We start from the raw sequence: 25,769 nt of genomic DNA, 5'->3' as shown, positions 1-25,769 counted from the left end.
CTCATTATACCCTCTCCATTTTGGAGTTTAGGCACAACTGGCCAACATTAACATCAGAAATCATAATGAAACGGCCTTTGCAAAATTATGACTGAGGCAGTGAAAGAGATCTGACTTAACTGACTCCATCTTACTTCTAACCTCCAAGCTGTCCTTGTTCATTCTTGAGTGTAGGCTGAACTAATTTTGGGAGAAACTTAGTTTATAGTTTAAAACAAAGATGATAACAGCCCTTTCCCAAACTAGACTTGCTTCTTTCCAGGAAACTAGATTGCCTTTGTAGGACTAATATTAGCCACAAGATTAGGAATCATGGTTTACGAGTCATGCAGCTGGAGGCTACAAGATTCTGACCCTTCCTAAACTGCTCCTAAGATCAGTGCTTGAGATATTTTGCAGACCCTGCACCTGATAGCATCACCCAGATGGATAAACTGGCTCATCTGATCTTGTGACCCCAACGCAGAAACTGACTCAGTGCAAGAAGACAGCTTCGACTCCTGTGATTCCATCTCTGACCTGTGACCAATCAGCACTCCCGGCTCACTGGCTTCCCCTCACCCACCAAGTTGTCCTTGAAAACTCTGCTCCCTGAAATGCTCAGGGAGGCTGATTTGAATAATAAAACTCTAGTCTCCCGCACAGCGGGCTCTGTGTGAATTACCCTTTCTCTATTGCAATTCCCCTGTCTTGAAGAATCGCTCTCTCTAGGCAGTAGGCAAGGTGAACCCCTTGGGAGGTTATAGTAAGACTGACAAAACTTCTCTTGTGGCAATAAGATTCCAAATTCCCACGTGACCCTGGTATGGCATCACATATTCTCTGAGGGCTGCCTCCTATGAGACTTCATTAACTTAACAAGGGCCTTGGCTTCTGCAACCTCCTTGTCTTAGCTCAAACATTTCTTTCTACTGACTTCCTACGATTTTAGACAAAGTTTAACTCTTTCAACTAATCGCCAGTCAGAAAATGTTTAAATCCACTTGTAAAATGGCCCCTGCTTCCAGATATCGTGCCTTGTTTTTTTTTTTGTTTGTTTGTTTGTTTGTTTGTTTGTTTGTTTTTTTTTTGAGACAGAGTCTAACTCTGTCACCCAGGCTTGAGTACATGGCGAGATCTCGGCTCACTGCAACCTCCGCCTCCTGAGTTCAAGCCATTCTCTTGCCTCAGCCTCCTGAGTAGCTGGGACTACAGGCGTGTGCCACCATGCTCGGCTAATTTTTGTATTTTTAGTAGAGATGGGGTTTCAGCGTATCAAACTGGTCTTGAACTCCTGACCTCGTGATACACCCGCCTCAGCCTCCCAAAGTGCTGGGATTACAGGCATGAGCCACCACGCCCGGCCTATTCTTTAGGCTGAATTAATGTACATCTTCCATGTATGATTTATGTCTTTACTTATAACTCTTATCTCCCTAAAATGTATAAAACCAAGTGCTATAACCCAACTGCCTTGGGGACTCTTTCTCAGAATCCCTTGAGACTGTACCTTGGGCCATGGTCACTCATATTGACTCAGAATAAACCTGTTTAAATATTTTACAGAGCTTAGCTTTTTCATCAACAATATGTTACATTATCATTGGCAAATTTGGGAAACTGGAAATTCTTTTATTCTCACAAATGTTTAGTCAACTGTTAACAAGCTATTCCTAACTTTCACCCTCCCTCTGCACCTGCCTTTTTAAAAAAAAGTCTTAATCTAATTTCTCTAACTGCACAGGTGCAAGGTTGCTGCCTGAAATAGATCTAACATGTTTCCCAGTTACACGGAAGGGTTTGGGTTTTCAACGTTTCCTACGGATGATTTGTAATTAGGCTGCTGAACTAACGTAATGGCTCCTAAGGAAGTTAAGCTTCCGACATTGCTCAGTCAGTTTGCTGGGAGCTTCTCAGATAGCTGGAAAGAGGCTCCCGGGGGAGAATGTCAGGCAGAGGTCAGGCTCTGTACAGACAACAACCAAACAGGCCAAAGGGATCAGATGAGAACTGGCAATACCCTTATCAAGTCTTCACTCTTAGGTTTGGCAGCCATGCAAATCTCCCAGCTATGCCAGCTTGTGGTAGTGAGCATGAGTCAAATTTAAAATTATTCGAGCTATTTATAATATCTTGCAATTTTATAATATTTATAGTTTATAAAATACTTTTATCTACAGTCAATGTGCCAGGCAGTACAACATGCTAATATGATCTCCATTTAATAATTGTGTATATTAACACTTAACATGTTTGAGACAACACTTGCTGAAGTAAATACTACTGAATTAGTTCCATTTTACAAAGGATAAAAGTTCTGAGAGGTTAAAAAATCCCTGTAAGTATGCCCAGCTAGTAAGTGATGGGTATGGTTATGTTCTAATGAGTCCAAACTGCTTCTCACATTGAGATCTACTAGTTAGGCATTCAAAATGTATCAAAAAGAAAGAAGGATGGGATGAAAGACAAATATTTGTAATAGAGCATCTAATGCTTCACCTGTGTATAGTAGGTCTACTTATTGTTAGTTACTCTGATTCAAACATGTAATAATGAGTCCCACAAAAGCAAATAGAAAGATAAACTGATAATATTTAAACTGTAAAGACCAAAGAAAAAGATTTTCAGAAAAAAAAAGAGAAATAGCTGAATTTATCAACCAAGTCTTTCATCTTACACAGTAGATGGTGAATATGGAATTCCTCTTATGAAATAGGAAACAGATTTAAGTTCTAATAAAAGGACATTTTACTTGAGGTGGACTAGAAGGTTCTAATAAAGCTCACCTAAAGTTCTCATAAAGGAAATTTTCCTGGAGGTGGAGTAAAAGGTCTTCTATTCATTCCGGCAATTACCCGTCCTGAAACCCCAAGTGTTGGTCTGATAAGTTTGGACAGAGCTGTTCGCTGTAGTATTAAGATGAATGATGTGAAGGGTGAGCACCCAAGACAGGGATCTCCTTGGTATGGTTCCCTCCTCAGGGTCATGACAACTGTCACATTAGAAGACTCCAGGTCCTGCAGGTAAGTGCTATATTAAAGGGCAGAAAAGTTGAGATCTTTTGTGAATGGGGTAGAGAGGTAAAGTCGGTTTCAAAGTACAGGAATACGAGGACTCAGTGTGTTCTGACAATGGGACAGTTAGTGCTTGAAAGCTGATATCTGGTTACTGAGACTTTTTATTTGAAATTTTATCATGAAAATCAAAGGCACTCTCTTTTCACACAGACTCGCAGCTCCTAACTGACCTTTACTTCCACAGCGCCCTGTGTTCTTGAGATCTAGGGCCTGTTGAATATTTGCCTTCTCTGATTGCCCCCGCCAGGAGTCCCTAGTTTCTCTTTGTTCTCCTTTCTACGGCATCCTCAATGAATCGGAGCTGGTTTTCAGAGAAGTTATAAAAGACCCATCCCACTGGTAACATGATCCCTTGCCAATTCCTGCCCTTAACAGGACTGGAAACTTTCACTTTTAGCTCTCCAACCTACATGTTTTGTTGCATTTGTTTTCTCAAATATGTATTTTTACAAGGTGGAAAAGTTATATTACAAACAGCATGAAAATGTCAGAGGCTGGCAGAACAAGCTACATGTGTCCGGGTTGAGGTCCAGTAAGATTGGTGAAGACAGCAGGCTTTGTGTTGCCCTTGAAGAATGTGTCATCATCTGCTTTTACTGGCCTTATCAGCAGGTCAAAACCAACAAATCATGTGCTGCCAGCACAAGAACCAAGTGCTTTCCTCCAAGCCGGATGATTCCATTGTCGTGCTGGGCCTCTCAGGGAGGTTGTAAACATGGCATTCCCTGCCAGTAAGACACATGCTCCTCCTGTTCTTTAGTTTAGTTTAGTTTTGTTTTAAGGAGACATATTGAGGTGAAATTTACATATCATAAAACTCACCTACCTTAAGTGTAACATTCAATGATTTTTTTTCTTCTAGTAAATTTACTGAGTTGTGCAACTATCACCACAAACCAATTTTAGAACATTTCCATGATCTCAAAAAGATCCCTTGTGCCCATTTGTAGTCAACCTTTGGCCCTATGCTCTAGCCCCAGGCAACCTCTAATCTGTTTTCAGTCTCTCGAAATTCACTTTGTCTGGATATTCTATATAAATGGAATCATACAATTTGTGATCTTCTGTGTTTGGTGTCTTTCACTTAACCCAATGTGTTTGAGGTTCACCTAACCCGATGTGTTTGAGGTTCACCTAACCCGATGTGTTTGAGGTTCACACATTCTGTAGCATGTTAACAAACAGGATCCCATTGTCTGGATATGCCACATTGTGTTCATCTATTCACCAGTTGATGGATACTTGAATTGCTTCTGATTTTTGGCTATTGTGAATGATGCCTTCCTATTCTTGATGAACTAAAAATGATGATATGGAAAGAGCTTGCGATTTGGAGTCAGTTCCTAGGGATTTGGAGTCAAGTCCTAGCTCTGACATTTATTACTTTAGTTAACTATAAGATGTATTTTCTTATCTATAGAGTGGAGATAATTAACCCCGTCCCTCCCCTATTCCTAGAGTAGCTGTAAGAATCAAGTGGGGTGATGTATGTGAAATTCTTTACGAACTGTAAAACCTAGAATAAATGAAAGACATTACTGAAGTAGTCTTCCCAGATGTCTCCAAATGGTCTAGATGGTCCTCAAGATATTTTCCATAGTCATAGAACAAATTATGAAGCCTTTGGCTGTAGAAAATATCTATAATTTCCTTCTATGGACTTGGGGTTCTCATCCTTTTTCCTTTATCAAAGTCCATTATTAAAAAAGTGTTCGGATATCATTCTACCTCTCTTAAATGTACTTATATTTTAAACCTTATTTTTGATGGTCAGATAAGGTTTTCTGTTGAAAAGAGGGTCTTCAGATATTCCAGAATCATTGTAGGAAGTATCAAATCACTATAGTTGAAGTTCTGATTTAATCAGGGCACCCTCCAACCCATAGACTCAATTTAGTTTCTTGGGTACTTCAGGTGATTATGAACGGCAGGCCCCCAGTGAGGGGACTGAGTGCAGAGTTGAACCCAGGTTGATGGGTTCCAATGAGTCAAAGGAAAGTCTAAGCAAATGTTGGCAGCCTCCAGTCAAAGGTGATTAAAACTGTTGCTTCATTGGAATGATATTAAACCAATGTGGGTAACCATATATGTAGGGGTATTCAGACACTCAGGAACATAGCAATTGCACAGAACATGCAATTGCTGACCACTGCATGTCATGCCTGGATATTTAACTTCCACAAAACCTAGAAAATAGCTTCCATGGGAAAACAGTATAGACTTTGCTTCAAACAGAAAGAACTGGCTACTGTTTTTCACACACACGCAATCCAAAGGTAAGTATCACTTTTAGTGCCCTCCACATCTTCTACCTTATCCAACCATATAGGATGCTTCCAAGAAGTTTTACCTTAAATCTCATTGAGAGATTCCAGAATGGAAGATTTCCAGAGCAACAGCAATGGCTGGTCCCAGTTTCCTGGAGTCTGAAGCACAGAATGTGAGTGCCTGTCAGGTGCCTCTGATAGAATCACTGGCTAATCCAGCATTAGAACTCAGGCGCTCTCAGTGCCCAGATTCAAATTACTAGACTGTCTCTTTCCCAAAACAGCAAATCCCCCGACATCTCCAGCACTCCCTGAGGTTACACAACACGGGGAACTGAGGTCAAATAAGTCTATTCCTTCTACTCATCTTCTCCCCTGAGAAGCCCTTTCTTCCCTTGACAACAATTGATAATTAAGGCTTTACTAAGGAAAAGAATATGTGGTGGGTTATTGCCTAGAGACAATTCCCTGCAAGTTTTCTTTCCGTGAATGTTGTCAAAGTATTTAGAAATGGCAGTAAGATGCCATATGCATTCCTAACATTTTCTTTTTGTATTTTCAGGTATAATGACAATCTACAGTTTTGTACCGTACAACCAAGGTTCTTGACTTTTGCAGCTCTGACATTGGCACTGCCACTAAGTAGTAATAATGATGAGAGCTCAGGTTTCATGTGCACTTACTCTATATTGGATATAGTACTTTAGACACTTACTTCATGCCTTGTCCAAAACCAAGCGGCTAATAATTTGCAGAGCCTGGCTCAAAGTGGCTCATAGTCTGTTTTTATTTTTATATTTTAATGATACTATTTATCTGTATAAACTTAAGATACTGTAAAGGTAATTGATATCTTTTGTGGTATCTTTTTGTATTTTTTAAATTGACAACAATTGTATACATTTATGGTATACAACATGATGCTTTGAAGTATGTGTATATTGTAAAATGGCTACATTGAGCAAATTAACATATTCATTACCTCATATACTTTTTTTTTTGTCATGAGAATGCAAAATCTACTCTCTTTGAGGTTCTCAAGTATACAATGCACTATTTTAACTGTTGTTACAATGTTGTACAATACATTTCTTGAACTTATTTCTCCTGAAATTGTGTATCCTTTGACCAACATTTCCTGAATCCCCTCTTCTCCCGCCTCCTGGTGACCGCCATTTTACTTTCTGCTTCCATGAGTTTGCTTTTTTTAGATTCTTCATAAAAGTGAGACATTTGTCTTTCTGTGTCTGGCTTATTCCACTTAACATGATATCTATTTAACTACAAAATATGTGTCCTTGCACACTGCATTACCTACAGTACTGCAATAACATGCCATATTTCAATGCATGTGTGTATGTCTATGTGTGTATTACATATGTATGTGTCATGTACTTGTGTGTATGTATGTGTATAATGTGCATGTTTCATAAAAAACTTGAAGCAGCCTACATTTTTTAAAAATAATTTCAACATTTATTTTAGATACGGGGGTGCATGTGAAGGTTTGTTACATGGGTATATTGCATGATGCTGAGGTTTGGGGTCTGGATTCCTTCACTCAAGTAGTGAGCATAGTACCCGTTAAGTAGTTTTTCAACCCCTGCCCCCTTCTGCCTTCCCCTTCCCTCCTCCCTTCTCTCCCTCCCTCCTCCCCTTCCTCCCCCTCCCCCCCTCCCCCTCCTTCCCCCTCCCTCCCCTTCCCTCTCCCTCCGTCTCCTCTCTTCCTCCCTCCCCTTCCCCCTCCCTCCTCTCCCTCCCTCCCCACCTTGCTCCATGTAGCAGTCCACAGTATCTATTGTTCCCATCTTTATGTCCATGTGTACTCAATGTTTAGCTTCCGCTTATAGGTGAGAACATATGGTACTTGGTTTCCGTTCCTACATTAATTTTTGTAGGATTATGACCTCCAGCTGCATCCATGTGCTGAAGCAGCTTATAATTTTTATATTCCTAAGTAATTTCTGATTGGAAGGTGGCTATATACATAAGAGTATGAAACTTGAAACCAAAATTTGCATAGGAATTTCTGGTAAAACGTCAGTGACAAGAGAAAGGCTTACGTACGTTCTCTGTGTCATAAGATACCCCATCTTGTTAGAGTTTCCGTGCTGTCTGACCCAAAGTTTCTGGTTGTTCAAAAGCCTGCATTAAAGGTGGTGTTACCTATGAATATTTGCTGCACATTGATAAAATCGTTTTCACATCTTCTGCACTGACAGCCTATTACCAGGAAGCATGTTCTGTGGCTAACTAACGTGATTAAACCATAGTTTTCAGGAGGCACTTGGTTTCAATGTCCTTCTTAAAATTATCTTTAGCCAGAAATGGAGATCCTATTTAATGATGGCCTATGGAAAGATAAAACATGCTTAATGAGCGTTCAGATCGGCTTTTTTCCACCCAGACTCTCTGTGTGATACAAAACAAAATCCACAGGGACTAAAACAGTCACAGACATCTTGGCAACATGGGGGAAGATGGCATCCAAACTCTGCCATGTTGATTCCACAGTGGTTAGACAGGCTCCACTGTAGAATGTTTGGCTTCTTCTAATGCTGACTGGGTAGGAGCAGCTGTTACCCTTTCCCGGATAAAGTGACATACTCTAGAAGAAACAGAGTCCTAATGAGATGGAAATTAATTCCTTTTTCCATCCAGCCATCTCAAAAACAAATACACTGCTAGAAAAACCCCAAATATGGTGAGCAGAAGATCAAATCTGATTTAGATATAGCAATTGCTTGTTTTTCATAAGACACATTTTTCTCTTGCTTCATAAATGCCAAAAAACCCACTTTTAAAAACCCATAGCATGTGCAGTTAATTCATATCTTTATATCCAAGTATTTTTTGAATATTATCTATACAAATATATATCAAATAAAATGTTAAAACTTTAGTGAGCAAAAGTTTAATATATGAAGTATCATAAAGCAGACTTATAACCTCAATATGATTTTTTATTTATTAGAGTAATATTTTTAGGTAACAATACATTTAACCACATCTAAGAGTACAACACAATAATAAAATCTTGTATACAAGATGTTACAATTAAAGATAAATACATTACAGTTTAATTTACATATAAAAATGTCCTCTAGGGAATACAAGAAGTTAAAATTATAGGCCTAATTGTGCAATTTTTTCATACTTATTTATCTTTCTAAGGTAACTAAAGCTAAATACAACTTGAAAACTTTACAGACCAGTGACATATTACCATTGAAAGAATATAGTAACAAGGTAAAAATAAATATAAGAAAAATACACTATTAAAATCTAAGAAAAATAACATTAAATAATTACATTATAAGATTACATAACTCACTCAGAAACTTAAAACTATTATTTCACCATGATGTCACGGATTATTTTTGTCACTTATTCAATGTATTTCAACAAATCATTATTGAACTCCATGCTCTAGGGAATGTGTTTGGCCCTGAGAAAGCACTGGAAAACAAAACAAACATAGAACCTGCACTCATAGAACTTATAGTCTAATGGGAAGACAGCAGGGAACACAGGCAGCTGTAATATAGCATGACAAGTTCTGTGCTTAGGCTTCCCATTCTAGAGGAAGCAACATCTCAGCTGAGACCTATAGGGTAAGTGGGATTTGATCAGGTGAAAGGGTGCAGAAAAAGTGGAAAGAGAGCTCCAGATGAGGGAAGGAAATGCGAAGACCCTGAGGTTAAAATAGAGCATAGTCTATTCTACAGCAGTGGTTCCCCATACAAAGGTCCTCAGATATTTGATGGCCCACAGTGAAATTCTCACTCATCAGTGGGGAAATGAGAGCAGTGTGAGGTCTTTTCAAAGTAAAAGTCATTCAACTTGAATGACTGAGTTTATGACCATCTTATTTTCTGGCATTAAAATGACCCCTCTTTTATGAAATGATGGTGATAGTAGATGGTATTTCTTAATGACTCTTTGAAAAATCAACACAACAAAACCTGTTGGTGTATGACACCTTAAAGTCTGGGGATCACTGTTTAAAAAATAAAATTCTAGAAGGTTCAAAGGAAGAGAGGAAAAGGAGACATCTAGAGATGAGGCTAGAGAAGAAGGCAGGATCATGAAAGTTCAAGTGAAAACTTTGGAATTGAAGAGCGATAGGAATGATCTTAAGCAGAGAAGAGAAAGTCTATTATATTTGTAAAAGATGATTCTGAGATGCTGTGTGTAGAAAGTGTCTGGGACAGGGCAAGACAGGCAGGGGAGCCAAATAAGCAGCACTGTATTATCCAGGGAAAAAGAAGATAATAGATTTAGGACCAAATGGGGGTGGGTTGGGGGGTGGTGAGTGGAAGATGACCTCAGGAGACAAACTTAATAGGATTTGGTGATTTGTCTTATTGGGTGAGGAAAATGGGATGGTCAAACCTGACGTCCAGGCTTTTTTCTTTGGAAACTGAATTGAGCATTGTGCTAACTATTGAGCTCGAGAAAGAGCTTTTTTATTTTTTTTTAGTTCATCTGGGGACATGTTGAATTTGAGGTGTCTTAGAGTTCAAATGTTCACTAGGTCAGTTGTCTATATAGGTTGGCAGAACATGAGAGAAAGAGTTGAGCTTCGGATAGAAATTTTGTAGTCTCTAGCAAAATGATTAAGACTATGGATGTGAATAAAATTTCCCAGAGAACAAAGCAAAGAGGGCTTAGGATATCTAACTTAAAGAACAAAGAGAAGAGGTCTTAAGATATATAACTATAAGATTGGCTAGAGATGAGCTAGGCAGAAAGAAGCCAGAGACAGTGTCCAGGGAGGTGGGAGGACACCCAAGAGAACAGGTTTTGCAAGAAACAAGGAAAGAGGTATCATTTCAATCAAGGAACAGGCAACAATGTTGGATGCTGTACGAATCGATTGGAAGAGGGACTGAAGAATGTTCACTGAATTTAGCAACAAAGAGATTGTCAGGGACCTTGAGAAAAGCAGTGGAGGGGTAGATGCCAGATCACAGTCTGTCAACTTGCAGGCAGGAGGAGCTCTTTTACACAGCAAGACCTTGAGAGACAGGAGAATTCGGCCAGCAACTGGCAGATGTGGGTTTGAGAAAGTGGTTATATGTTTTTTAAACATAGAGACTTGATGTGGATATTGTAGGAGCCACTTGATAGGGAGAGTTTGATGACTTGTAGCAAACAAAGATACAAATCTAAGTTCAAAATACTATCTTTAAAAAATGCGAATGTCTTTAAAGACATAAATCATGGTGTTCCCATAAGAACACATGATACAACTATAAAACTGTCAATGCATTTAAATATACTTTACAATTAAGGATGTAAAATAGTTACAAGAAATTATCTGAGGGAATCACATTTCAAAATATTTTTTTAAACCACATTTTAAAATATTAAGTTATGGCAATTTTAGCTCTTGTCCATAGAGATCATACTCTTTAAATAATATGTATCTTTGAATAGCTGGTGGTAGAGGAAGCTTCTCCAATGAGGCTGGCTGGCAGAGTTTCTGGAGACCCATAAGTCTTCGAATTTTTAACCGACACAAATGCTTCAAGGAACAAGGATTCTCTAAAAGGAAAATAAGCAAAAAAAAAAAAAAAAAAAAAAAAAATTTTTAAATAGTAGCTTGACCCCTAAGATATGACTATTTCAGAATAACATGAGTAGTGTATTCTGAAAAACACGTATGCACACTTTAGAACCTGGTGATTTTAAGTGAAATTCAAATTGTAATTGAACATTCTAGTCTACTCCTCTAGAATGTAAGTTCCATGAGGGCAGACATTTAGTCTGTCTCTGTGCCAGGCAGAGAGTCTGGCTCATGGTAGGTGTTCAAATAGAATTAGAATTTGTGGAATTAATAAATGGACTTAAGAAATCAAATGCTCACATCTCTTCTCTATTTTTTAGAGCTAAGTATTATAGAGATAGTTTTCTTTACTTTCTTTCTCCTACCAATCTGTCTGATAAATAATTATCCATGAAACATAGATGCAGATGATTCCACATATCATGAATAATCCAATCTGAGTTTTGTTTCCAGTGTCTGATACTTAAACCTTGTATATTCTCAAAAAATATGCTAACATTATTGAAATATCTGATATTTTCAATTCTTACTTTATCTATATTATAACTGCAAAACTGATATTTTATAGCAGCAATATGAATGAGTGAAGGAGCAGCATAGCATTGAGGATTAGATGTGCGCTCTGGACCTCGTCAGCTTGGATTAAACTCCTAGCTCTGCCCCCTAATATTTGTGTGACCTTGGGCAAATCACTTGATGTCTGTGAGTTTGGTATTCCCATCTGTGAAATAAGAATAACAACAGTACTTATCTCATAGGGTTGTCTGAAGATTAAACAAGTCATGTAAAGTATTAGAAAAGTGCTCAGTACATTGTAACCATTCTATAAATATTAACTGTCATTCAATGCAATAATAAACATGATCACATCTCAATTACGTTTGATGATACAATTTATCTTTTAAAATTAAAAACAATGTTCTCAAAAGTTATTGATGCAACATTACCAAAATAAGCAGAAAAAAAAAATCTAAAAAAAAATATGGTTTTTTTTTTTCCTAACAAATATGCTGCCTTACAGATAGCTGGAGGACTCCTGACATCCAGTGGTTAATCACACTCATAGCAATCAACTGGCTTCGACTCTAGTCGCAATAATATATGATGGAAACAATAAAAACAACTTTCTGCCCTTATTCTTACTTGGATTGTCTTTCCAAAGTCATCAGAATTGGTAAGTATTTTGCAAAAAAAAAAAAAAAGTGAGCAATTAATTTCCATTTAGAAGCAAAGTCTGTTCTTTCTATGACAGGAAGTATAATGGTATCGTAGAAAGAGTCTGTGTTTTCAAGTAAGACAAACAAGGGTTCAGATCTTCACTTTGTTATTTTCTATGTCTATTACTTTGAGAAATTAATTTATCTAAACCTCAGCATTTTTCTCCCTTTTGCAATCTCCAAGCTAAAAAAAGGTTTTAAGCTTTTTATTGCAAAATAAAATAGAGAAAGAAAGTATACATGTATAGTTGCATAAGTTACGTAAGTAATTATTGGTTGAACATCTATAATCACCTCCTAGGTCTATAGGAAATAGGACTTTGCCAGAGACCAGATAAATTCTTCTACAATCCATCCTTCCTTATTCCTTTCCCCTGCCATAAATAACTACTCTTCTGACTTGTAATCACTTTCTTTAGAGTTTCATCATCTAAGTGCACTATGCCTGCACTATAGTATTGACAATATATTTTAAAAATTTTTGCTATGTCCTTTAAGTCTTTTCTAATCTGCAGGTTATTCTCTCCATCCCCTTCTTATCCTTTCAACTAATCTTTGAAGAACCCAAATGCCCTGTAGTTTCCCACAGCCTGAACTTTGCTGATTGCATTTTCGTGGTGCAGTTCCATGTTCCACTGTCTCCTCTATTTCTTGCAAATTGGTAACTGGCTCCAGATGCTTCACTAGGCTTGGATTTGATCTCTTTGGCAAAACTATAGCTAGTTCTGTGTTCATTCTTTGGGGGCTATGTTGATTCTCATTGACTATATCCATTAATTTATTGGGGGCTATATAATGGTGATATCTAATTATATCTTTTAAAATTATTTAGAATACTTTTATAAAGGAAGGCTTTTGCTCATCTACTCTTTAATTACTAATGGCACAGTTTATATATATATATATGTGTGTGTGTATATATATATGTAAAGCAAAATAAATGCTTAAATCTTTCTTTTCATAAGTTTTTAAGATAATGAGTTGATTTTCTATCATCTTCTGGAGCTGACCAGTTTTTTTTAAAAAAGTATATTTAATAAATCATTCTGTTATAAAGATACAAGCACATGTATATTCATTGCAGCACTATTTGCAGTAACAAAGACATGGAATCAACCTAAATGCCCATCAAGAAAATTTGGTACATATACACCATAGAATACTATGCAGCTATAAAAAGGAATGAGATCATGTCCTTTGCAGGGACATGGATGGAGCTGGAAACCATTATCCTCAGCAAACTAATGCAGGAACAGAAAACCAAACACTGCATGTTCTCACTTACAAGTGGGAGCTAAATGATGAGAACACACAGACACATGGAGGGGAACAACACATACTGGGGCCTGTCGGAGGGTGGCTGGGGGAGTTTCAGCATCAGGAAGAATAGCTAATGGATGCTGAACTTAATATCTAGGTAATGGGATGATCTGTGCAGCAAATCACCATGGTACATGTTTACCTGTGTAACAAACCTGCACATTCTGCACATGTACCCTTAAAACTTAAAATACAAGTTGAAGGAAAAAAACGAAAAAAAAGAAAAGAAACCCATACATCGTATATTTAAATAGATTGGTTTCAATTCATTGAAATCATTACCCTTTTGAAACTTAAATTGTCCCATCTTTGGCCAGTTGGAGCCTCTTCAAGTTAGCCCCTGAATTCTTTTGTCATGAATCACGTAGTCTTTGCTTTCTTTGTTTTCTGGTATGACCAGATGTTCCAGGTTCATCTTATTCATTTCCTTCCCCAGATGCAATCATCCATTTCTCAAAAACAAAACAACCTCCAGCAAAAACCCTGGTTTCTTTTCATAGGAAATGGCATTTCCAGGCCAAAATCTGTGTCGTAGGAATGCTCATTGCTACTGGGTTTATCATTATTTCTAAGACTTATCGGTAAACAGACAGACAATGCACACACACACACACACACATACCTGACACACACACCCTCACCCCCCACAGCATAGTCCTCATGCACACAGATGCTTTCAAGATACAATAGCTTATGAGTTTATATTGTTACTTCTAATTCAAATTCAGCACTACAGGATTTTTTTTAATCGCTTCTCTATTACATCTGTATTTTTTTTTCTGACACCTGACAATCTTTGGTTTCAAGAATACTAAGAATGGAATTGGAATGATCCTTAATTACTCATTTGCTGAATATATCTCTCATCCTCAGCATAACAATATTAATATTATATCACCATCAATATTTTAAGATATTTAAAAATATGTATTTTAATTATTAAAAATTATTTATTTTATCTACTTACTAATATTCAAAAATAAATAATTGTGCTGTATCTGTCTTATCAGCACATATAACCATTACGTGCTGCATCTTCTCCCTTTTAACTCTCACTTAGTCTTGGCATTCTGTTTAGTGTTAGTATTGTTTAATACTAGTTCTCATGTTGATATGTCACTAATCATTTTGGGCTGTCTAAAGGCCATTTCCTAGTGGATCATTCAGACGTCAGTAAGAGGAACAATATTTCTTGAGTTCTTGCATGCTGACAACAGTTTGCCTACATTGATCATTGGAAGTCAATTTTGCTGTGTAAGCATCCTTGGCTCACATTTTCCTTCCATGAAGAGTCTTAAATATGTGACTCCATTTTCTTTTGGCATAAACTATTGTTGATGAAAAGTTTAATAATAATCTATATTTTCAGTTATAAGTCACTTGTTCTTTTTGCCTATGTGCCCAAAGGATATAGTATTTTGTATATTATAGTTTCAAATCTTTCTTTTTTATTACAAGTTTTTCTTGAAACTTAGTTTTTTGTATTTGTTATGTTCCCTTCACTTGGTTTTCCTTTTCAAGGAATCTTATTATCCATGTATTGACTATTCATTGTCGTCAATGTTTTTAACTGTCTTTCAAATCCTTTTACCTAAGCTACAAGGATGCAAAAGCATAAGAATGATACAATGGACTTTGAGGACTCAGGGGGAAGGGTGGGCCAGGGATAAAAGAGTACACATTGGGTACAGCGTACACTGCTTAGGTGTACCACCACTAAACAACTTATCCATATAACCAAACAACACCTGTTCCCCCAAACCTATTGAAATAAACATATATATATATATATATATATATATATAAATCCTTTATCTATTTCTTCATTTATATTTGATTTAAAATTTTTCTTTCATATCCTCTTATATCTCTCAATGTATTGTCGACTGTGTTGCTAGTTCTTGTTTTCATTCTAGTTCGGTCTTCACATTTGAAATTAATTTTTTCTAATTTTCATTCCTAATTCTTTCCTCAGTTGTTACCTGATTTCTGAATTTTTCAAATTTTGACTCATGTTGTTCATTCATATCTGATATTATTTTCCTCATGCTTTTTAGCTCATTTTGAAATAGAAGGTTTGAATTTTGATTGTTCTGAGAGTGTGGTTTATTAGTTATGTATTCATTGCCCATGGGGATATCATTCTGTTCTTTCTACTTTTTCTTACTATTATGGGATTTGACTGTGATATTTTCTGTTGCTCATTTTTATTTGCATTTAGTTTTCTTGCATTTTTAGAGGGATGCTTGGTACCAGATAGCTCTCCTACCTTTACAGAGCTTCTTACTCTATTATTTTCTTGCAATGACCCAAAATACGGTGGTTAGATCTTTGCAGTTTCCTGACTCTGTCTGCCACCCCCACTTTTTTGTGGGTCCTTTCTTGTTTCTGTCCTGCTTGATTTTTGATTTTACTCTCAATGAGGGCTTAAGTCCAGGAAGGGAACTTAGAGAAGTGGTTTTCAAGAATGCATAGGGTCTAGACTATTTTGTAATTTCCCTTAGCCTTAGCTTTTTATTTGTAAAAAGTAAGCATGATAATACTTAACTCTACAATATTTCATAGCACACTGTACATATACATTTCAGATACCTCACATAAACTTACCATGTAATAAAAACATAAAAATGCTAATACTTTAGTTTTAAAACTAATGAAATTTATTAAGTAATTTAAATATTCTAGACACTAAGCACCTTATATGCATTATTTCTTTAGATTCCCACAACAACCTTATGAGGTTAATACTATCCTACATCTACTTTGCAATGGGAAAACCTAGACATAAGAAGAATGAGTAACTTGCTCAAAGTCACACAACTAGAATGTTTATCTTGGTCTTTTTATAGGAAATAAAAAATCCTCCTCCACTTAGAGAAGCAAAAATGGTAACAATAAATTGTTGCTTTTTTTTATGAAAACATCAGTCCTGAATTACATATGCATTTTATAATCTAGCAATCCTACTCTGAGGCAAGGCCAGAATTCCATTTCATTCTAGGTCTATCTGACCCCAGCGCTCAATTTCTGGGCTAACAACACTATATTACTCTTCAGATTCTCCAAGATTCCTGTTTTAGTTGCCGCAAAATCTCTTCTATTGTAGAACTAATTCCAAGAGAAGGCTGATTCAGGTATATTAAATATGTCAAATTATTTAAATGTCATATAAAATTCTATAATGCTTCTTTAGGCTTCATGAAATTGATGTCCAACTAGTTTTTGAAAGTTTATTTTCCCAAACTCATATTTTGAAAGTGAAAGCATCTCAAATCTATGATATTTTTCTGGGTTTTATTTGTATTTGGATTATTTTAAAATGTACTTTCACTGAAACTTGTATAATTCATTTTCATGATAAACTTTCATCTAGAAAAGACAAAATGGCCTGTCTGTAAATACTAACCTATGATGGTAGGACTTTGTCAATAAAGACCTCAGAGAAAGCATGTCAAAAAGAATAATTCTAATCCTTTCCATTAATTCATTTACTCCATATTTATTGAAATGTACTACTTATTAGGCACTATGCTAAGCCTTGCGGATATAACAAGAAACAAAGTAGATCTCTAACCACGTGGAGCTTGCAGTCTACATATTGTATGATATTATATAAGTTAATTTTAAAAATAAATTGCAATCAGTATATTAATATAGTTGTAGTATTACTCATTACACAATTACCAAGCCGGAAAATAAAAAGAAAAATGAAAATATGTATCTTACAACAGAGGAGGTGTTAAGGATGATTTTAAAACCCAGATAATTCTGGAAATACAGTAGAGTAGCATAGAAAAAGTATCAAAGAAGACATTAAGAAATTTTCCCCATATATGTTCTTAATTTAAAAATTGTAGGCGAACTTTTGGTTTTTACCTAGTATTTGGCGGATTTCTGGCCATTCTCTCTGTACTTCTAGTGCAGACTTCAGTTTAGCACACAGAGGAACATAATCCATGTAATCTATTAGTACACGAGTAACTCTGCCTACCAAGTGCTTCATCCAAGGAACTGTAATAAACTCACAGAACTGAGAGAATTGATAAAATTTAATTTAGTAATATTTTTTAATGTACCATATACATAAACACTCAATTGTGTTATGGAAAAATTACTCTCTGTCTTATTACAGAAAATAAAAGATCCTTCCTTGTAACGAACAAAAATTAAAAATAAATTGTTTGCTTCTCTCTGTGAAACCATCAGCCGTGAAGCCTCGCCTGGCTTTGACGTGATTGTGGTCAGCAAAGCATGGAGGAGGCACGCTTCTTTCCATCTGGCCCCAATATTCCACCAAACAGGCAGACGTGACTAATTGCCTACATTTTTACATTCTTCTACATTCAGTTTTCAAGTCAAGAGAAAACAAACAGCATCTTCTTTTTTGGCAGGGGGGCTAGATTTATGCTTATATCCCCATATCATTGCAAACAAAAGTTGAAAAAAAACTAAAAAAGAAAAATTAGAGTTTATTTTTCTTGTCTTGTAACATCCCTAATTGAATGAATGGGTCTTAAATTAAGATGATGACCCAACATAAAGCAGAAAAGCATAACTCACCGGGTTATCTTTTATTACACAAGATGTCCATCCTGGCAGCACCTCTTCCTCTATCTCTGACCACACAAATGAATTTCCAAAGATGTCACCATGCATGCAGTCAAAGCACATCTCCACTTGATAGCCATTATTCAGCAAAAGCCTCAGCATTACCTCGTCGTTTAGGGCATACTGAATGACACTGGGGAAACGAGTGTCATTCACATGCATAAAATAACAATTGACATTGGCTCCATGGGAGAGAAGCAGCCGGACAATTTCATAATTATTGGCCCTCACTGCCACAAGTAGACAGTTGAGCGGATCTAAGTTTGGGTCTGCACCTGCAGCCAGAAGGACTTCTGTGCAACGAACATCATTATTAGAAACGGCAAAATACAGCGCAGTCTTCCTCTCATCGTCATAGCTCTGGGAAATGTGGTCAGCAAGTAGAGTGTTGACATCAAAACCATTTTCAATGAGCAGCTCTAGACACTGTGCACTTTGTCCATCTGCTGCTGAGTGAATTGGTGTTAGCCCACTTTTCCGAATTGCATTTTTAGATGTTGCTGGGATAAGATATTTGAGTGCACTAAAAGAAAAAAAGTCAAATATCTACGTGCCATAAAGAAAATCAAGAAATTAAATAAACTACCATTCTCACTAGATAAGTGAATGCTAATCGTATAGTTTCCTTTATTTTCTCTAGATAATTTTGTACTAAAACATTTAACCTTTGTCTGCGAGGTACAACTATTTAGTTTAGTGTAATGTAGCTCAGTTTTGATTTAGCTTTCTGTTCTAAATATTCCTAGGAAACTGCATCTTATACGTTTTTTCCCAGAATTGTGGTTCCTTGGGAACCCTCCCCATCTTCCAATTCTCCTCTGAACAATATAATATTTACAGACAACCAGTACTATTTTTTAAAATATAGGAGAAAAGCAAGCCTTTCTAATGCCATAGAGGGCTGTTTCGTAATCTTGACCATTAGGATCATGGGGTCATAGGAAGTGGCCCTGGATGTCATTTAGTCCAACTGCTTCATTTAATAGAAGAACAATCTGAAGTCTGAAGAGGCAAAATGATTGTCCAAGGTCACACAGTTAGATGTAGAACAGGACGAGAATTTGGACCTTTTCGAATTCTTATGAATTTTTTCTCTTTCACTAATTCCTACACAATCTATTTTTAAATATTGACCATGTACATTCTGTCTGCTTCCATATAACTTGCAATTGAATTATTAGCCAAGAGTCTTTAGTATTCCATCAACCTTGCATCAGTCCAATTGAGATAACCAACCACAGTTTATATTTCTAAGTACATGTGATATAGTTGTGAGTTTCACACTTGACTAAACAGCTAGATGTGTATGACAGCCACATGGCAAGGATAACCTGATCTCTTGTGCCTACTTTGTGAATTTATGAACACTGGGATTAAATCCAGGTAAACTCTAACAACATGTCACTTAGCATCAATTATGCGTCACTGGCCACTTAGCCAATGGCCCACTGAAAACTATAAAGCCCAATTACTTCAAAGTTTTTGATCTTATGAAATATATTTAATTGCCTAAAACCATCCTCTCATGGTGGGTAGTTTAATATAGTGATCTAGGATTCTACCAATGTGTTAATTTTGTACATTTTGTGATTTAAGAATCTATTCAACCATTTGTATGGAATAAAGAATTCTAAACTTATAATAAAACTTTTCTATTCAAGAATATATTTGACATTATACTATAATATCCTGGATATGTTAGGAAATAATTGGAATAACACTGATAGTATCGTTACAAATTTTAATCCTTTGTCAAGGGCAAAATTTTTAGAAACTCTGTAGCCTTTTGTTAAATACATTTGTAAACAGAAAGGCACTCGAGTGGCTTGTGCAGAATTCTCACTTATAGCTTAATTCATTCTAAAAGAAAATTTCTTTTCATTATAGAAGTACTACAAATTCATTTTTTCGAAGTACAAGAATATCAAAAGGAGGAAAATTAAATGAGCTCTAAATATCTAAATATGGAGCATCGAAACCTGAAGATTACGCCTATTTCTCCTCAGATTTTGGAAGGTATTACATATAGACTTGTGATTATACTGTATGTATATACAAATTTGCATTTTTAACTCAAATAATTACCCTATAATTTATCACTCACAGATAATGCCCCTCATAGGCAGCTCGGTGTATAGGAAGATGCCCTGCTCGATTAGGTACATTTCCGCTTCCTCCATATTCCAGCAGGAGGGAAATGCAGTCCGGATTGCCGCCTCCTGCTGCCTCAAACAGCACCGACGCGCCATCATCCGCCAAAGCAAGCACATCACCACCTGGCAGTATAAAACACGTGGCATGAGGATAACTGGATGGTATTGTTTAAACAATCCCCTTAAAAACAACCTGTTGTGGGACTGGGTGCAGTGGCTCACGCCTGTAATCCCAGCACTTTGGGAGGCTGAGGTGGGCGGACCATGAGGTCAGGAGTTCGAGGTCAGCCTGGCCAACATGGTGAAACTCTGTCTCTACTAAAAATACAAAAATTAGCTGGGCGTGGTGGCACACGCCTGTAGTCCCAGCTACCCAGGAGACTGAAGCAGGAGAATCACTTGAACTGGGAGGTAGAGGTTGTGATGAGCCGAGATCACGCCACTGCACTCCAGACTGGGCAACAGAGTGAGACTCCATCTCAAAAACAAACAAACACCCCCCACAAAGCCTGTTGTGTTCCTTTCTGGTTAGGACTTAAAAAGTACAGAATTAAGGGCCTCTATGTTTTCTATATTTTTAATAAACAGTCATGAATGTATCATGCTTTGTTTTATTAGAAAATCTTTGGGCCAAAAATCATGGGAGAAATGAAGTCAATTTTCTTGACAGGCAAATTATTCCAAAAAAGGCTCATTAGACTTTTTAATTTAAAGACAATAGTTTTTTGGTTTTTTTTGTTTTGTTTTGTGTTTTTTGAGACGCAGTCTCACTCTGTCGACCAGGCTGGAGTGCAGTGGTGTGATCTCAGCTCACTGCAGCCTCCACCTCCTGGGTTTAAGCAGTTCTTCTGCCTCAGCCTCCTGAGTAGCTGGGATTACAGGCGTGTACCACCACAGAGTTTTGCCATGTTGGCCAGGCTGGTCTCGAACTCTAGGCCTCAAGTAATCTACCCACCTTGGCCTTCCAAAATGCTGGGATTATAGGCATGAGCCATGGTGCCTGGCCCCCTCTAGTTTAACTTAACAAATACTTACAGTTAATAAAGTATTAACAAATACTTTATTGCCCTCTTATGTGCAATCAGTGTGTGTGACCCTAAGAAGAATAAGTGTGACTACTCTAAGGAGCTTAGAGGGAAAATGAAACAAAATATCAGACAGCACAAACTGTATGATATTCCAGTGACACTGACATTAAGACAAGGAGACATGATATAGGGGACAGGGGCTCTGCTGCTTATGGTGAGAGCTGGGGGCCAGCCATTCACTTCCGTGCACCTCCATCTCCACATCTGTGAATGATTAATGCAGCTTACTTCACAGGGCTTATTTGATACTTAAATGTGCTTGTATTGGGAGACCTCAAAAATGTTAGTCTTTTTCCCATAGGGAATCACTGGGGATCATGTGGTGCTAGCGTTCGTTTGCGGATGAGGACGCTGAGAACCAGATATTGAAGGAACAAGGCTAGGGTCTCACAGTGAGCAGTGGCTTAACCTGTTTAGGAGTTAGGTCTCCTTAACTCATGGTTCTGCAGTTGTATAAAGCACCTGGAGAGTTTAATGGAGGGCAACGTCACAATCTGTTGGGAAGAATTAGGAAAGAATTTAGGGAGGAGGTGTTTCGAGAGATTGAGTTTGAATTGTGCTGAAGAGATGAAGGCAAGGACCTGACCCAAACCCAGAGAGAAGGAATATAAGGTATGTTTGGGAATATTGCTAGTGTATTTTGACTGGAGTGTAGGATACAAGATGGGAGCAGTGAGGGATAAACGTGGTAAAACAATTTGAGATGATGCAATAGGGATTAGTTTTTGGATAGTTGACACTATTGTAGCTGTCCTTTAGGGAGGGAAGACAAGTTGCAGTATGTACTGTGATTCTCTGAAATGGGAGACTAGAGACCCAGAAAATGGTTAGAAAGTATTTGCACTGGTCCAGGGAAGATTGAGGGATCTGATCAGGATGGCAGATGGATTGCAATGAGAGGACGAGAGAAACGCTGCAAGAATTTGCAACTGATTGGATTTAGGAAAGCAAGTGATGGAGGAATTAGAGATAAACCCAACCTTTTGATCCTGTCAAGAGAAATATTACATCAGAAAAGTGGAAAAGCAGGAGGAATTCAGTTTAGAAGAAGATGAACATGAGGCCCTGATGAGCCATCTATGTGCAGACTGAACTGTCTTTCTTGAGAGCAATCAGGACTGGGCTTGTAAATGTGCAGGTCACAATGCACAGGGCTTAGCTCAGTTGTATAATAAGGGTCTATCAAGGGACCAGGTGGGAAAACCTGATGCCAAGTTCCATTTAGCAGAGGAAGAGGAGCTCCCCTAGTTACATTCAGGGGAGGAAGAGTGAGGAATGGAGAAAAGGAGAGTTCGAGAGGCAGGATGGAAGTCAGGAAAGTGTAACTCCTTTTCACATACCTTTGTGAATTAGATGTTCTAACACGTCACAGTGACCATATTCGGCAGCAACGCCTAATGGTGTGACTCCAAATCCATCTCTCAGGTGGACATTGCCTCCGTGTTTTAGCAGCAGAGATATGATATCTTTTCGGCCTTGCTTGGCTGCTTCATGCATTGCTGACCATCGCTTGACACAGGGCTGGTCCAGACTAGTGTTGTGTTTGATCAGAGTTGATACCATGTCATAGGAGCCCTTTTTGACAGCTTGAAAATGATTGTTAAAAACAACAGTAAGTATATTAACACAAATACTTTAGGTGGTATTAAACTAATTACTGAATTTAATATTAAAATAGATACTAGCTAGTAACTTTTTTTCTACAAGGAAAATAATGTATTTCTCATATCCCTTCTATTTCTCATACCCAAGTTTATATTTGTGAAATATAAGTTTACAAGATGACACTACCTTTCCTTTAAGACCTGGAGGAGGGGTAAGAGTTTCACAGAAAATAACATATATCACTAGGATAGGATGCTGTGTGCCCTCTTTCTAAACTTTAATTTCTTCACCAACAGAATGGAAATAACATTTGTTGTTGGGTTGTACAAATTAAATAATGTATGTAAAATTCTCAGTGTACTACCTAGTATATAACAGGAGCTCAGTAATTGACTATTATTATTATTCTACTGCTCCTAGGATCCGGGAACCTCATATGTAAATAATGTTCATCAGGTTTCCCCTATAGAAACAGGGTTTTTTCCCTCACTACAAAAGATAGCAGTAAGTATTGAATGAACTTGTCTTTCTTATATATATTTTTTCTTTCTTTCTTTCTCTTTTCTTTCCTTTTTTTTTTTTTTTTTTTTTTTTGAGGCAGAGTCTCGCTCTGTCACTGAGGCTGGAGTGCCATGGCACAATCTCAGCTCACTGCAACCTCCACCTCCTGGGTTCAAGCAATTCTCCTGCCTCAGCCTCCTGAGTAGCTGGAATTACAGGCACACGCCACCAAGCCTGGCTAATTTTTATATTTTTAGTAGAAACAGGGTTTCACCATGTTGGTCAGCTGGTCTCAAATTCCTGACCTCGTGATCTGCCCGCCTTGGCCTCCCAAAGTGCTGGGATTACAGGCGTGAGCCACGGCGCCCGGCCCTCTTTCTTACATTTTTAATGGGTGATTATCAATAAGATCGTTTAGAATCTACATAGGCCAGCTGCTCCCAGTGAGTGAAGTGAGGGTTAATGCAGTACAGTTAAGGAGGTTCACCAAATCAGTTGTCTCTCTCCCTCTCTGCTTGTCTCTAATGGTTGAAATTATACTGTTAGAAGGTTTTTCCCCTTTTGGATTATTAAGAGATTGTGCCCATTTAGATGTATACACTTCTAAAAATGTAACTTTTTTTTCCTTGCAAGTAAAATCTTATTAAAAAACAGATTAGGATGAGCGCTACCTCCTACAAATGACGATATACACAGTTACATTCACTCATTCATTCATTCACTCGCTCATTTACTATTCAGTTAATACGGCTGGTTCTACTAAAGGCTCTGTGTTATGCTCTGTGGACAACAGGAAGAATAGACAGATTTGGATCTCACTCATAGAGTTTATGGCCTAGAGAAGAAGCCTATGCTACCTTCTATTTAAAGAGAGACTCAAAGTCTGGGCCTATACTGGGAAATGTAGAAGAAGATGTGAGGCCGCATGGAACATTCTGGGGTAACCAGGAGGCAGAATGCAGAAAGGATCTAAAGTCAAGGCAAGGAAAGCAGCTCCCAATGTGGTAATGGGAGGGTGAAGACAAACTTTGCCTACTTCATTTGGGAGCAGGCAAGCTTTCCCTGCAGGAGATTCTAGTTTTTCTCCCTCTTCTTGTCTAAAGTAGAACCTGTTGACAAGTGCCTCCTCTGAATTGCCCAACTGTCACTGGCAGCTCTAATTACAGTGAATTACCTCATGCTAGCTGGTGTTATTGCAGAGCAAACATCACGTAAGCTAAACAAACTAAGAGATCCTCATGGATCTTCTTGCTCTGCTGGCAGTTTTTATAATTAGAGAAAAAATGTATTAAAATAATGAGCCTCTTACCCCATCATCTTTTAACCTTTCGTCTGACTCAGAAAACATATTGATTAAAATAGTTTCTCTTCATGAAAATAACTGCATAAATGTGTCATCTTCAACTTAAAATAGTTTTTAAAAAATCATAACTCCACTTCCAATTTAGTTTTTTGAAATCAAGAATATATTTCCCACAGAAAGAATAATGCAAATAGTAGGAAACCCCTTCCAAGCTAACTCACGAAGATATTCTTAAGCAATAAATGACTGAAATAATGAAAACTCATAAAGCACGGTACTGGTGTAACTTAACTGATTAAGTAAAATAATTTTAAAATGTCTTGTTTTACATATGGATATATATATTTACATATTATATATAAATTTTTTTCTCTAGAACTTAAAATTCTAAAATTTAGAATTCTTTAGAATTTTTTTCAGGAATGTTCAAATTCTTTATTAAGTTTTTAAATGTATAGCTTCAATAGTAATGCTTAAAACTGACTTTAAGTTGAAGGGTTTAGGGAATTAGATTAAGAATTTTGCATAGATGATAGGAAAGGGTTATCTTGATTATCTTGACAAGGACTGGTGGATTAAAAGCGGAAATGGAGTGAAGAGGATGTGTATTGATTTGTGAGAAAGAAAATGTCTGAAGCAAAATGAACTGATCTGTGAATGGCGTAAGGCCATCAGGAATGGAGGGCAGTGGGACTGAAGCGTTATTCCAGATGATCCCTGAGCATCCTCCTTACTCTGGGCTCCACTGGCCAGGATCAGCTTGTGCCTATCCAACTAGGGAAAGGTGACACCAACTCCAGGGGAGTGGGTAGAGAAGGAGTCCAAGTGCAAAAACCTTTAATAAGTGTCAGATCATCACAAATCAGGTATCTACCACTCAGCAAGTAACTGTATAACATGACTGTAGTACATCAAATTACCTTAAATATGGAAGGGCCAGATGACTGATAGGGACCAAAAATGATTTTTTTCTTGGCCCTCTAAGGGTATCTCATAAATAGAGAGAAGGATGATGGCATTAGGATAAGAAAAAGTAACATGGCATTGTTCAGACAATACTTTTTTCCCTCTTATCTCTC

General features: G+C 37.3%; 1 protein-coding gene across 3 annotated transcripts in view; it reads right to left on the bottom strand.

Annotated features, from left to right (window-relative positions):
• Positions 1-8,224: 8,224 nt before the first annotated feature.
• ASB15 (ankyrin repeat and SOCS box containing 15) overlaps positions 8,225-25,769 on the bottom strand; it is a 36,755-nt gene continuing 19,210 nt past the window's right edge. For 2 of the 3 annotated variants that reach the window (XM_023223548.1, XM_023223545.1), the window contains 5 exons: positions 22,622-22,867; positions 20,145-20,316; positions 17,993-18,563; positions 17,309-17,462; positions 9,796-10,873 (listed from right to left, as the gene is read on the bottom strand). In XM_023223548.1, the coding sequence (XP_023079316.1) occupies positions 10,701-10,873; positions 17,309-17,462; positions 17,993-18,563; positions 20,145-20,316; positions 22,622-22,867 (1,316 nt within the window). In that variant the 3' untranslated portion in view covers positions 9,796-10,700. Of the gene's footprint in view, positions 10,874-17,308; positions 17,463-17,992; positions 18,564-20,144; positions 20,317-22,621; positions 22,868-25,769 lie in introns of all 3 variants that reach the window. The other variant, XM_023223546.2, reaches the window with a different exon arrangement.

Source organism: Piliocolobus tephrosceles, chromosome 8 (genome assembly GCF_002776525.5).
Source record: "Piliocolobus tephrosceles isolate RC106 chromosome 8, ASM277652v3, whole genome shotgun sequence".
Taxonomy (NCBI): domain Eukaryota; kingdom Metazoa; phylum Chordata; class Mammalia; order Primates; family Cercopithecidae; genus Piliocolobus; species Piliocolobus tephrosceles.
This window is presented reverse-complemented; position numbering and strand designations above follow the sequence as displayed.